This window comes from Poecilia latipinna, unplaced genomic scaffold (assembly GCF_001443285.1).
Source record: "Poecilia latipinna isolate Pla-1442-1.1 unplaced genomic scaffold, P_latipinna-1.0 Scaffold3410, whole genome shotgun sequence".
Taxonomy (NCBI): Eukaryota; Metazoa; Chordata; class Actinopteri; order Cyprinodontiformes; family Poeciliidae; genus Poecilia; species Poecilia latipinna.
In genome coordinates, this window is record NW_015116026.1 from 4,053 (window position 1) to 19,891 (window position 15,839).

At 37.0% G+C, this 15,839-nt stretch overlaps 1 protein-coding gene across 1 annotated transcript in view; it reads left to right on the top strand.

Annotated features, from left to right (window-relative positions):
* Positions 1-3,666: 3,666 nt before the first annotated feature.
* The window catches only part of LOC106940901 (calcium-dependent secretion activator 2-like), a 52,994-nt gene continuing 40,821 nt past the window's right edge, over positions 3,667-15,839 (top strand). Inside the window, exons 1-5 of the mRNA XM_015023773.1 lie at positions 3,667-3,675; positions 3,842-4,174; positions 7,345-7,425; positions 7,615-7,848; positions 11,366-11,487. Coding sequence (XP_014879259.1) covers positions 3,667-3,675; positions 3,842-4,174; positions 7,345-7,425; positions 7,615-7,848; positions 11,366-11,487 — 779 coding nt within the window. The remainder of the gene's footprint in view (positions 3,676-3,841; positions 4,175-7,344; positions 7,426-7,614; positions 7,849-11,365; positions 11,488-15,839) is intronic.

The window sequence follows — 15,839 nt, forward strand, 5'->3', positions numbered from 1 at the left end:
TTATAGCAGAGCCATTGTCTCATATTTTTAATCTAAGTTTAAGTTCTAATAAAATTCCTAGTGTCTGGAAATCAGCAGTTGTTTTACCTCTATTTAAAAGTGGAGAAACGTCACAGGTAAACAATTACAGACCAATTTCTAAACTATGTATCCTAGCAAAAATTTTTGAAAAATTAGTGGCAGATCAATTGAAGAATTTTTTAGATTCTAATTGTGTCTTACAAAATGTACAGTCTGGTTTTAGGAAAAAACATAGTACTGTTACTGCCACTTTAAAGGTTATTAATGATCTTATTCAGGCTCTTGATAACAAAAAGCATTGTGTTGCTCTGTTTATTGATTTATCAAAGGCATTTGACACAGTAAATCACACGCGTTTAATTGATATTTTACACAGGATTGGGCTCTCACATCGAGCTACCCTGTGGATAGCCGATTACCTGTCAAACAGAACCCAGAGAGTTCAACTGGCTGGCTTCACTTCTTCTACTCGTACGATTTTAAATGGTGTCCCACAGGGCTCAGTTCTTGGACCACTTTTATTTTCTATTTATATAAATAACTTGTGTGAAAATCTGTCAAATGCTTTTTATCATTTCTATGCAGATGATTTAGTGATTTACTGCTATTCTTCATCACTTGTACAGGCAATTCAGTATCTGCAGCTTGCTTTTAATCTAGTTCAAACCTGCTTACAAACTCTGAAATTAGTTCTAAATGTGGATAAGACGAAGGCAATGGTTTTTTCAAACTCTAGAAAACTACCAGACATCCCTCTACTGCTTACCACTGCTGTAGGGACACAAATTGAGTTTGTCAGTACCTATAAATATTTGGGCTTCATTTTAGATAAAGAACTTTCTTTTAAAAATCACATAGCAAATATGCTACGAACACTGAAAATGAAGATTGGGTTTTATTACCGAAATGGTTCTTGTTTTTCACTTAAAGCTAGAAGTAAATTGGTAGCTGCATCTTTCCTGCCACTCTTGGATTATGGTGATGTTTTATATATGAATGCTTCGGCTAAATGCCTTCAGTCATTAAATACTGTTTATCATTGTGCTTTGAGGTTTGTAACTGGTAGCAGACGTTTCATACATCATTGTAAGCTGTATGCAGATGCTGAATGGCCTCCTTTAAGCGTACGGAGAAACAATCACTTGATGATCCTGATCTATAAATCTCTACTCGGTTTGGCTCCAGCATATTTAAACTCTCTTTTACATAGATCTGTTAGTTCCCATTCTTTACGTTCCAACATTTTTCTTTTGCATGTTCCACACTGCCGAACTGAAAAAGGAAAGCAAGCTTTCAGTGTGATGGCTCCTTCAGTCTGAAATCAAGATGTCAGATTTGATTTCACTGGATTTATTTTGAGCGATTCTTAAAAACAGGCAACGAGAATCTTTTAAACAGTGTCACTGTTTTTAAATTGTTTTATTCTGTTTTATAATTGTGTATATGTAGTATTAATCAATTTTGTTTTGTAACCAGGTTGCTGTGTACTGCAGACTTCTGCCCAGGTCCCCCTTGAGACTAGATCTCAATGGGGTTTACCTGGTTAAATAAAGGAATAAATAAAAAATAAATAAATAATTGGATACAATAGACCAAGAGCTTCAGCCTTTGTCCAAACAGTTGTGCTTTAAAGCTGTTTTCATTAAATTTTTCATTGTTTTAGCTTTCATGAACTTTGTGAATGTCAGAATGAGATGATCAAGAAAGACCCTGATGCAGGCCACAGGTGCTCCCCATAGGGTGGAAACCCACAGTAGGCAGGAGTCTGTTGGAACCTGGGAGGTGGAGTTGAGGTTGAAGCTCGTTGGAGGGTTGGAACTGTTTCGTTCTAGGCAGCTCATGTTCACTAACTTGTTTGGATGAAGCGTATTTTATTTTTTGTCACCGTCTCTGGATGGGGTTGGGACAGTTGTAAAGGTCACCGTAGCTTTTTCAGACCCCTGTACCAGACATGACAGTTTATGGGCCTATTTGTTTGGATTTCTGTTGGAATTGCATGGTATAAACTTTGTATTAAAGTATTTTCAGACCATTTTCTTCTGGTAAAGAGAACCTTAAATATTTTATGGTAACACTTTATTTGATGGGGTGTGAACAAGATTGACATGACACCGTCATAAACATGACATAACACTTGTTATGCACATGAGTAAGTATTCATGAATACTTATGATTGTTGTCATAAAGTGTCATTCGGAAAATCATAACACTATTAATACAAAGTTGACATTATTCAAAATGTCTTTGTTATTGACAACTTTACATTAACTAAGAAATCATGATCTGACATAAATTTGTCATAATAGTGGTCATAATGTCATTAAGTGTTATTGCACTGTCAAAAGCTTTAACAAAAAAGTAATTAACATTTCCCTTACCTGAAATAAAGCGGAACAAGTAGGACCAACAATAAAGATTTCATTAAGTTTTATTACACTGTCAAATGATTTAATATTGGAGTCATTAATAATTATTCTTGCATCGAGTGGAACAAGTAGCACCAATTATGAAGGTGTCATTAAGTGTTATTACAGTGTCATTAATATTAACTCTTACCTCAAGTAAAGTGAAACCATTAGCAACAGTTATGAAAATGTCTTTAAGAGTCATTACATTGTCAAGTGCTATATTAACATAGTCATTAATGTTGAGTCTTACCTCAAGTGAAGTGGAAAACACTGGACTACTTAACGTGACTGGTTGTTATAAAGTACAATACATTTATTTCTTAATACAAGTAGCATAATGACTGGAGCTGAACAAAATTATTCTGATCAAATATTTGTCTGGCAGAAATTCATACAGCCTGTTATTCAGAATGCATTATTTAATGTATAGTTTTAGGCACATGAGTGTATCTTTTCACTTAATAAGCATTTGAAATTATTTCCAACCAGATAATCTGGCTTATGGCATTAAACACCAGTTTTACATTTGACAATAATTAGTTGTCTAAAATGTAACTTGTTAACTCAGCTGGTGAGTGTTGATTCCTGCTCCCCCTGCCACTTGCCTGTCTCCACAAGATGGAAGATTTCTTCTTCACCCACACACTGCACGCCTGTTTGTGCACTGCTGCCTCTCACTGGTAGAGATGGTGTATTACACTACTTTAAACAGCCTTAAATAATGTTTCAAATGCAAAGTTCATAAGTGCTTTGCAGACATTTTGTTGTAAAACTTCAGATCAATTAGATCATTTAGAAATTTAAGACTAAACAAAATGGAAGAGCAATATAATATTACCAGATAAAGCCACATAATTTTTAAACTTTAATTGCTAATACTTTTATAACAAATTTATGTCAGATCATGATTTCTTGGTTTATGTCAAGTTGTCATAACAAAGACATTTTGAATAATGTCAACTTTGTTTTAAAAATGTCATTATTTACCGAATGACACTTTATGAAAACAGTCATAAATATTCATGAAGGCTTATTGATGTTCATGACAGGTGTTATGTCAGTCTTATTCACACCCCTTCAAATAAAGCGTTACCCGTCTTACTCAGTGTTTCTTCCCACAGTATCTGAAAGGCACTGTGGTAGTAAGTTGGCTCATTGATGGCTTAAAGACCTATGGAAATGTTGGTAATGAATTAACTTGACCTATTTTTGCTGATAATCTTTCAGTCTTACCAAAATGACCTCGGTGTGACTTATTTGACTTATTTGGACTTATTTGGCCGCAAACAAGTCAGACTGCATTTAAACTTAAACAATTCCCTTTTTCTCCTTTGAAAGTGTTGACACATTGAAGATATTTCAGTGGACTATATGAACAAATGAGTAAGTAAGTTTCTTCTCTCTCTAAACAGGGTTTTCTGAAGAGTGAGAGAGTTTCCCGAATGGTTCAAAGCGGTGGGTGCTCAGCCAATGACTTTCGTGAGGTTTTTAAGAAAAACATTGAGCGCCGGGTGCGCAGCCTTCCAGAGATCGATGGCTTGAGTAAAGAGACTGTGCTGAGCTCCTGGATTACCAAGTATGATACTATCTACCGTGGGGAGGAAGACATGCGGCGCCAAACACAGCGGGCACACCTGAGTGCTGTTTCAGAGCTCATCCTCAGTAAAGAGCAGCTGTATGAAATGTTCCAGCAGATACTGGGCATACGCAAGTTTGAGCATCAGCTGCTATACAACGCCTGTCAGGTAAGTGGATTTTTGTTAGCAGATGACCTCACCTTAGAGATGCATTAACATGTTTATCAGCTGACATTTTTTTAACATGTCAGTAATTGTCCCAGAAGTAAAACTGGGCTAATATTAGCAACCAATTCTTGTTGCGTTTGGTTTCTGGAAGGGGGCGTGCAGGAGGTTGGTCATGTGGAGTTTGTTTGGTCATCTGACAGTGATGGTGAACCAGCTCACGATCTTGTTTATGTGATTCTAGCAGTGATGTGGTCATTTTTCCACGGTGTGTTAACATCTTTAAATATTGGTTATTGGCCATAACAGGTATATATTAGTAGATATTGTCCCTAATGTACATATCTGTGCTTCCCCAATGTGTATCATTCTGACTTGTAAATTTCAATTGTTTCTCATCCAAAACACCTGAAACAAATGGCTGAATTAGCTCCTCATCATGCAGTCAAACTCTACAGAGCCCTTCTAATGACTTAATAATTTGGTACAATGATTTGACTTGTTAAGGATATGACTGTCTACATGAAGACACTCACGCCTAAGACCAATCAACTTAATAGTCATATTTGTAGACTGTGAGGAAGCTGAATTATTTGAAGAGAACCCACACACGGACTCAGGCAAACTCCATGCAGAAGGACTCCAGTCCCAGGATCTCTTCACAAGGTCAAACATCTGAACAGCAATAATTTTAGTACACTCTCTCAAAGGTCAATAAATTAATTCCTAGAGATTATTTAACTCTGAAACTGGAAGACAATTTAAATATCCAAACTACATAAACAAACCATAAATAAATAAAATGGATTTCGTAGTCTCTTTAAGTAAACTTGGCCTTTAAAATGTATTAATCATTTGGCTCAGGCAGAAGAAGAAGCCAACTGCCATTTAGGATTTTGGTGAAAAATTGTAAACTTATTACACTGTACTGGGTATCAAATGTTTGCAGCATTTTTTAAAATGGTGGCTTTTCAATTAGATTAAGCAAACTCTTTTAGTTAGTTAACTTCTCCACTAGAGCGCCTTCAACCGGGTCTGCCTCTGTCCGCCCAGCCAGATTCATATTGTTATGAATTACTCCAACTCTCTGCATGGCTGTTCTGTTATCCCTACTCACTTCAGTGGTAGTACAAGTTTAACTGAGCTGTGTCGATCTGATTGACAGCTGACTATATTTGTTGGCTGGCTCATGATGATCTTATGGTAAACCCCAAACAGCATTTTTCATATAATTCAGCTGTGGCCCACGTACATTTTGTCTATCAGAGAGCTGCTCAGTCTAGAGGAGAGTGATTGAGTTTAATCATGAGCAGCACTAAGAACACATATGTTAAGTTTTGCAGCGGAACGACTGTGGTTTAGCAGAGCTTTAAGTAGCTCATCTCTCTGAAGAACTGACGGCAATAAAGAGAGAAGTGATGCAGCGGGTCAAAGTCCTGTCAGAGCTGCAGTTTTGCGCTGAGGGTGTGAAATAGATCTGTTGTAAACGAATATTTTAGTTATCGAGTAATCTATCAATTATTCTTACAATTAATCGAGTAATTGGATTAAAAAAATGTATAAAATAAAATATTGGTAAATCTGGCATACCATAAATCTGGTTACTATTGGATATCATTATCAGTCCAATTTTTCATATTTGAGCTTTCCTAACAGTTAGTTTTGTTGTAGTTTAGAAAATTAACCTGTAACAATAATGGCTCACTTTCTAAGTTAACCTGAAGAAAAGTTATACAAAAATCTGAAATTATATTCAATTTAATAATAAAGTGGCAGGCTCACAAATACGCTTATAAAAATGTCTGTGCTCCAGCTTTTAGTTTATGTATTCATTAAGTTTAATAGATGAACTCTAACCTTGCCCCATACCTGTCCAGCTTTGGGTTTGAGAACACGGGAAATGTCGTTTGGGATGGTGGGGGCAGGCGAAGGAACGAACATAAGATGGGGGTGGAGAGGAGAAAATGATTGGGGATCAGAAACTTGCAACAGCATGCCAAAAAAAAAATTAGATACCCTAGTGTCATTTACCCTTTTGACCTGGTTTGAAGTGGTTAAGGAATTAAACTTGGGTAACCAGATGACAGTTCTCAGATGGGCCGCCTTTGACTCAGATTTCATCCCCAACCAATTAGACTCCAGTTTTAAAAACTGGTCACAGAAAAGAATAACTGCACAGTGCAGGACACTGGACAAAAATACACTACCAAGCTTTCAAAAATATGATTTAGAAAAAGGGGACTTCTTTAGATATTTGCAATTTAGACAATATCTTTTTTTCAAACATATTGAAAGACTGTATCTCAGAGTCTAACTAGATAATTCAATTGCTCTCACAAGCTTAGTCCAAGTCTGGCAAAATCACCATTTTCTTACTTTATCAGGGATTGTTGAGATCCAAAGGAAAGTCAATAGATTATATTAGGTAAAGATGGGAGGTAGAGTTGAATACTGAAATATCTCAAGATGGGCAAACCACTCCCATATTCTCTGGTCCTGCATAAAGATCAAGACTTATTGGAAGGATGTTTTGAGGAATATTGAGTCAATTTTGGGTCTTAAACTCCAACAACCCACCATGTTATTGCTGGTCAGAGCCGTTCCTGAGGGTCTGGACATGAGTGACAAATACTTATTAAAAATCTTCAGTGCTACAGCCAGAAAGCTGATTACTCGGAAATGGCTTCAACCTGACCCACCAATGCTAAAGGACTGGCTGGAACTTTTGGAAGAAACCCACAAAATGGAAAAGTTAATGTTCATGCTGAGACGGCAACCGGACCTTTACAAAAAAGAGATGGAGCAAATGGACTGGATTTCTAGTGAACAATGACTGAATCAGGTCTCTTATCCTTTGTCACTCTAAATGCTGCTCAAAAAATGGAAAGTAAATCAGTTTGCTGTTTCATCCTAAAGTGTCCAGAATTTTTTTTCTTTTTATCCTTTGTCCTTGACTTGTCATTTTATTCACTGAAGCTGTTAGTGTGTAGAGCAGTAAAGACAGGCAGCGATGAGTAAAACAAGAATGATATTTTCAGATGTTACAGCAGGGCTTCCACATATCCAAACAAGAAACTTTTTAAATTTGCTTCTAAAACATGGATGTTTTTCATCTTTTACACAGTGCTCTTCTTTTATTTCTGTTTCATTTTTGTTTGCTTTTTTTTTTACAGCTTGACAATGTGGATGAACAAGCTGCTCAGATCCGCAGAGAGCTGGATGGGAGGCTACAGCTGGCTGAGAAGATTGCTAGGGTGAGATCTGGTTTCTTTGGGATCGTGTCGAGCAATTTATAGCACAATATGTGTTTAAAATGAGCCACACATTTGATATTAGCTGCTCATAAGTACTTTACTAATAGTTTGAAAAGTTTAGTGTTTGCAGGTGTTTTTTATATGTCAATTAAGAAAGTTAAAGGTAACTTTTCTCTGTACATACTGTAGGAAAGGACAAATCCAAAGTTTGTCTCTACTGACATGGAGGCTTTGTACATTGAAGAGTTGCGTTCTTCTGTCAACTTGCTGATGGCTAACTTGGAGAGTCTGCCCGTGTCCAAAGGAGGTCCAGACTTCAAACAGAAGCTTAAGCGCTCCTCTATGAACAACTCCTTCTTGGATATAGGGGATGAAGGAGACGTACTGTCCAAATCTGATGTTGTGCTGACCTTTAACCTGGAGGTTGGTTATGTATGTAGGATACTTGCAACCATAAACTAATATGCATTTTATTTATTTATTTTATTTCATTTTCAGAAAAACAAGTGGAACGAAAAGGGCATGGTTTCACATTTTAATAATGTGAAATACATTTTAGCCCTGCCAAGATGTATTTTCTTGTACATGTATAAAATGCCAGCTTCTGTTCTAACACTCACAGTTAAGTCAGTCTTTTGCAGAAGGAACAAAAAATGTCACCTGTTAGCAGCAACTAAAGAGCTCCATGCATGTAGTGGATGTTTCCTACATGTCAGATCTAAAGGCCGAGTTCGACCCAAATCCAAGTTTGGACGGTGTTCTGACTGTCTGTAATACCTCGTCATAATGCACACATTGATGTTACGTTTCTTATAAATCCATCATACCTGTAGAAGTTTTGTGTTGTGTTTTATTTCTCAGAAGTTTACAGTAAATAAAAAACATAAAATAAGAAAAATCTAGTTATTTCCACGCAGTGTCCAGAAAGAGGTGATGTTCTGCTTGTTGCCTAACAGCTTCAGTCAGCATCCAGTTATTCATGAGCTTTTTTAGGACATATTCCGTGCAGTTTTCTGAAGAAATATTGAAATATTAAAAAGGTAGATTAGCTACAGGGAGAAAATATCCTGACCAAATTTGTAGTCAAACAGTATGTGTAGTAATAATGACGCTAAACGGGACTAATGTCTTGTTTACAGTTTGGTAACGATACAGGAAACAGCAAAAGTCATTTATGTTAATATGTTTGATTAACATAGCAGCTTAATTAAAGAAAATTTACCGTAAACTTCTGAGAAACATAACACAAAATGAAACTTCTACAGGTATGACGGATTTATAAGAAATCTGGTGAGTAAGCAGTATGTGACGTAACATCAATGTGTGCATTACCACAAGGTATGCTGGATTTACGGGTATGACAGACAGTCAGAATACCGGATCAGGTCAAAATGAAAAGGTTGAGGATCAGGTCAGTCTCAGGCTTCTGTGGCGCATTTTTAATATCCTACAATACATCTAACGCACAGAAAACTAAACCAGAATACACCATATTAAGATGTGTTAATCTACTTATTTAAGTCTAAATAGAGATGGAGGTAGCTCACCGGGGCTTCATGCTCAGTTTTCACACTAAAACTTGGTGTATGGACAAATTTAGAAAATTGTGGCGCACAGATGTATAAAGCTGTGTGCACGCACGTGGCTACACATCTTTCCTTTATGCATCCCAATTTGAACAGAGCGCAGCTACTGGTCCGCCCTGTCGCCACCCACAAACATATATGTAAATTAGTATATATACCCGGAAGTCTGCCACCTCCTGAAGCAATTACCATGGCAACATCCTTGTTTGTAGAGGTATAAGTATTTATAATAATAATTATATATTAGATTTAAAAGGTGCTTTCAGGGCACATAAGGTCACCTCACAAAAATAAAAATAATACATTTTAAAGAAAAAACACACACACACACACACGTTTGTGTTGCTATCTTTGTGGGGACTTTCCATTGACTCCCATTCATTTCTACAGCCTAAACCTTACCTTTACCCTTTTCCTAACCCTAACCCTAACCAACCAAAACTCAATTCATACCTTAGTCCTAACTCTGACCCCTTGTGGGGACCAGGCTCCGGTCCCCACAAGGAGCAATTGGTCCCCACAACGTAGTATATGTCAGGAAAATTGTCCCCACAAGGTATTACAAACAAACGCACACAATCACTGTCTAGTGTTACCGATCACCATAACTGATCACATTTATCTCACTTTGCAGCCTGCGTGTGCAGCCTATCTCCTCTCTCCTTAACACTGCACAAGCACGCAACAACAAATCCTCTTGCCTGGAACTATAACGATCTAAGAGTAAATGGGGACGTTTGGGTGTTGTGGTGGAAAATTACCTCGGGGGTGAAGCACATCAAAATGCATCAACACAACAAATCTAATGTGGCATTTAAAAAAACAAGCACTTGATGGAGTTTGGCTACATCGAGGCTCAATGCAGGAAAAAAAAGATGTCCGGAGTGGCCAGACAGCAGGTGAAGCAGCGCACAACTACCAACACTCAGCTGTAATAAGCATGATTTTCTCAGAAAGCTGAGAAAATCCAAAATATAATTTAAGTCAATGGGCTAGCGGTGGAAAAGACACTGATTCTGCTCTCGCTGTTGAACTGCTGTGTCTTGAACTTTCTGCTCACTTACAAAACATTTTCTGCTTGCTTTTGGCACAGTCGCCTGGCAACCTCAGCCAATATAATGAAAGTGTTGTGCTCAGTGCATTTGTTTCTTTCTAGCGGGTGTGCCTGTGTGGCTACCATTGAGTGTAGCAACCAGCGCCACCCACTGGATGTATGGAGAAACAATGACCTCAGCTTTCTACTCCATAGTACTCTAGGGCTATTGTAAATGAATATTTTAGTTATCGAGTAATCTATTGATTATTATTTTATGATTAATTGAGTAATCGGATAACAAAAAAGATAAAATAGAACATTAGTAAATCTAACATAACAGCAGTGTTACTATCGCATATCAACATCAGTCCAATTTTTCCACATTTGAGCTTCCCTAACAATAACTTTTCTGTAGTTTTGAAAATTAATTTGTAACAATAATAGCTCACTTTCGAAGTTAAATTGAAGAAAAGTTATACAAAAATCTAAAATTATATTCAATGTATTAATAAAGAGGCAGGTTCACAAGTGCGATTATAAAAATATCTATACTCAAAATGTAACATCTATCTATGTTACATTTTGACAAACTAATTTTAACAGCGCCAATTATGTAATAAATTATTCACCAATGTAAAAGAGAAATTTGCTTAGTCCTCTCGTGCATTTCGTCGGGAACCAAACTGTTTATAGATATCAAGGGAGAATAGATATTTTATATACCAAAAATTCAGCAATTCTTTCAGTAGTTCTTGTTGCAGTGCCACCGGTTTTTCAGGTAGTTTGGGTCATTTGACACAGTGACACAGATAATACGTTTGTTACAGTCTGAAAATGTAACAAATGTTACAATTTTGGTCCCCAATCAAACCGTCTACTAGACTATCAGGTGTGAAAACACACTAAGTCTGAGTAAGAGGAGAAGTCTTGAGTACAAGCATTACAAGTTTTGAGAAGAAAGATGTGAAGTCCTGCTTTCAAAATAAAAATCTAAGCAAAAGTATTAAAAGTTTGAGAAGGAAAGATACAAAATTCTGCTTTCAGATTGAAAATATATGCTCTTAGATTATGACAGAAAAATTCCTCCATACACCTGCAGCTGGAACTACAATGGTCCTTTTTTAAATTATTCTTTTATTAATCTTTTTTTGTTTGATGACAAAACCTCAATAATGAAATTAAATTAAGTTTTTGGTTATAATGTGACAACCTGTGCAAAGGTTTAATGTTTATCACCGTAACCCGTCTAAGTATATGTTGTCTGACAATTAATCCCAAGAATAATATTTTAGTATGGATCCTCCCATATTTGTTTCAGGTTGTTATTGTTGAGGTCCAGGGGCTGAAGTCAGTCGCTCCAAACCGAATTGTTTACTGCACCATGGAGGTGGAGGGCGGAGAAAAACTTCAGACTGACCAAGCAGAAGCTTCAAGACCACAGTAAGTTCACCTCAAAGGTTTTTACTCAGTAGCTCTAACGGGCAGTAATAGCCTTTGTGCAAGCAGTCAAGGACATAATTCTTCTGACTGCCTTATGTGTAAATATTCCCTCCGCTCTCACATCATGTCTGCACCTGTGTGGTTAACAACAGTCACCCTACTGTTGTAAACTTTGCAATTTTTTATGTTAGTTTGTGTCTTCCAAAATTCAAATCAGCAGGCCAGGATTTTTAAATGGTAAATAACTTTATCAAGTTCAAGGCATTTCATACTACCTTCAGTCAGTTATGCATTCACACACACACACACACACACACACACACACACACACACACTGACGGTGGTGAGCTACTGGATGTTTTTTGGGCTGTGGGAGGACGCCGGAATACCTGGAGAGAACCCACATATGCACAGGAAGAACATGCAAACTCCATGCAGAAAGACCCCAGGCTGCCAATCGAACCCAGGACCTTCTTGCTGCAACAGTGTTACCAACTGTGCCACTGTGCAGCCCAAATAATATAAGATAATTTATATTGCTATTTTCACCCTGTGTTTTGTACTATAAAGCATTTATTTTTCATTTAGCTTTACCAATTTTGATTACTTTTTCTTCAAAATCGCTGAATTTTCGCATTTTCCCATTCAAATGCTAAGAAGCTCAGCTGGTGAGGCAGCAGCGAGCTGAGCCTCACCTTGGATTGCGCAACCTCTAGCTAACTGCAGTGGCTGCCATTGGATGAGAGCATGCTCCTCCTGTCTGCACGTCGCCAATAAAATGGTTAAAAAACATTTAATACATAAACTGATTTCCCATCATTTAGCTTATCTATATAATGTACAGTGTTTGTTGTCACTGATTGTATGTATAATGCGATTTGTGTGCTGAGGAACAATCAAATGTCAGAGAACAGAGTCGAGGTGAGACAGGCAGTTTTCCTGCCTCATGGCAGGGGGCGCTCATGATCCCAGACATTGGTCTTGTGACTCCACTTCTGGAGAGTAAGAGTCAGCGAGCTAGCCATAAATAAGTGAAGCTACACTCAACGGTCTATGTGTAGCTTGGCCGATACAAAGAGCGGGAAAGAAGTGGTTTTGAGTTGTTCAACGGGTTTTCCCTTCGTTGTGGAGCATAGCACTAAATTAATAATATCAGTAACACTTTATTTGACGGGGTGTGCATAAGACTGACATGACCCTGTCATAAATGTGACATAACACCTGTCATGAAGATAAAGGAGTCTTTATGAATGTTTACGACTGTTGTCCTGAATTGTCATTCGGTAAATAACACTTTTAATGCAAAGTTGACAATTTTAATGGGGTTTTAATACAAGTTTTAATGCAACTTTGCATTAAAAGTGTCATTATTTAAAGAATGACACTTTATGACAACTGTCATAGACATTCATAAAGACTCCTTCGTCTTCATGACAGCTGTTATGTCACATTTATGACAATGTCCTGTCAGTCTTATGCACACCCCGTCAAATAAAGTGTTACCACAATATCTATATTTCCAAGTTTCATTGAGTTAACGGAATTATTCTACCGTGGCAGCGCAGCTATGGATGGCATGTGAAAGTATAGTCTTTTTGCCCTTCAATGTTGTCCACATGTGCAAAATTTCCGTATGTAAACAACAACATGCATGGGGTCTTATGATTTTGATCAAGTCAGTGCCTCACCAGCCATGAACATCACTGCACATCACTGGTAGCCACACTGACAGAGGCGAGGCTGCCAAGCACCTGGGCCACTGGGGCCTCTGACCACCAGCAGCAGACAAAGTGGGTGAAGTGTCTTGCCCAACTCTCAAGATATAGGCTCTTTCCCATAAACAAGCTGAATTCAGAGTAATTTCAACCAGCAGCTCATTGCTGTGTCGGTGACAGAAACACTCACAAAATCCACACATCTGTTGTGGCTTTTGGTGAATAAGCTGGGTAAAGGTGGTTACTTGTTTAAGCATTTGGGATTCTGTTATTGACCAAAGATGGACCAAGCTGAACGCGTCCCTCACAAACTGAACTGTGACTGCCATAGCATGTAGCTATGGCAACTTCTACACCAAGACTGAAGCCAACCCCACTCGTGGTGGAGGCTCTGCAACGCAACATGTCAGAAGCTGTCGCCACCACAACATTTGACAAAAACAGCTAAATGGAGAAAATCCCTGACTTTGACTGAAAATGCTATGAGAATAAAAAAGTTATGTAGTTGCAAATTTTTCTCCAGAGTTCATGTACTATGTATGGATGAATTCGTTTGCAGCAGAAATAGAGTGGCAGAACATGAGAATGATTGGACGTCTCGAAGCTAACAGGCCTCCAGTTCTTACTTCAGAGATAACACTTATCAGAAGGAGACCAAACGAAGCATGTGTGGACTAAATGGGAGGCGCTTCAGGAATAATTTCAGTTTCTCATCTTGGGGTGAGTGTCAGAACTTTTAATGTTTTTAGAACATTGTTACAAGTGCATAACACTAAATATAGTTTTGTGAAATGTACTCAAGTCTTGAAGCGTAATATGATGCACTTATAGATCTTATTCTTCTGATTTACATCAGCCAGGCTGGCTGCTATATCCTGCCTTGTGAAATTGCAGTGGAAGTGGAGCTGTAACATATAATTGTAAAGTTTACACAAACCTTCCCCCAACTAGATGAGATGATAAAATCTTAGACAATGTAAGATTCCAATTTAAAGCTGCAGAGGCCATTAGCAGTTCTAGACGGTTTATGACTTCCCAGTTTTGCTTTAGCAAAAATAATAATGAATGAATAGTAATGATGATAATTGAATGAAAATGAAGCTGCCAGACTTTCAGGGATCTACAGAGGCACTATGTGGCAGTTTTGTTGGTATTGTAGCACTTGTTAATGTAATCCATAATCTGAAAGAAGTATTTTTTTTTTTACAGAATTTGCAATGCCACATTGACTGACATCATCATGCAATTTGAGGAGAACTGGATGAGACTGCATTTTATAAAAAAAGAGGCCACATCTGTAAGCAACTCGGTTATTCAGCTGTGAACAAATCAACATAGTTATGGATTTTTATTAAGAATCACTAAACACCATGCCATTACATGAAAGTATTTTTGAATGTGAAAATATTAAATCATCCTTACTTTTTTTCTTATTGTCTTATTCTAAGAGAATTGTATTGATGCTCCTTACCATTAAAAAATTTCCAATTAAAGTTTTACAGCTAGTGTCTCTTATGTACAAATATGTACAGCAGAATAAAGTAATTTTTAAGATAATTTATTTTGCCTTGGTAATCTTTAATATAATTAATGCAAATGAACGTCTGCAAATGTTCTCTGAACATATATCTTGACGTACGGGGCATTTTTTCTGAATCTTCAACGCTATCTGGGAAGCCATTGCACAGAAGAGGATGATGGTGTGACAGACTTTTTGCTAAAGTGAATTAAAATCAAAATGTTTACTTTTCAGTGAAAATAATAATTGTGGCGTCACCAAAATCAAGTTATGGCCTTTATCTCCCTCAGTCCACTAAAGTTCAGGGTTCACAGATTACTGTGAACCCTGGGAAAAATTTTAACATTTTTCCTGACAAATGTCGGGAAAAATTTTAAAATTTCTAAAAATAAATATTTGTAGATTGGATAAGCCAGACAAAAGCTGGCTTATTAGTGTTTGTCTCCACATCTTCAATCAAATAAACTTGAATTACGAGATGATATTAAGTGTGCACCTGTTTTTGTATGTGCAAACCTTTAGAAGATCAAGCCCAGAGAGCACACATGTCCCAAAACCTGTAAAGCAGGCAAGCAAATCAGTTTTGGTAACACTTTAATTAAAGGGGTGTGAATAAGACTGACATGACACCATCATAAACATAACACCTGTCATGAACATCAGTAAGTATTCATGAATATTTATGACTGTTGTCATAAAGTGTCATTCGGTAAATCATGACACTTTTAATACAAAGTTGACATTATTCAAAATGTCTTTGACAACTTGACATTAACCAAGAAATCATGATCTGACATAAATTTGTCATAATAGTAGTCATAATGATTTAATATTACACTAGCAAAAGCTTTAACAAAACAATGAATATTTCCACTCCCTGAAATAAAGCAAAACAAGTAGGACAAGCAATAAAGATTTCACTAAGCTTTATTACACGGACAAATGATTTAATAACAGACTCATTAACAATTTCTTTTACATCAACTAAAGTGGAACAAGTAGCACCAGTTATGAATGTCATTAAGTGTTATTACAGTGTCATTAATATTAACTTTTACCTCAAGTAAATTGAAACTAGTAGCGACAATTATAAAGATGTTATTTAGTATTACAGTGTC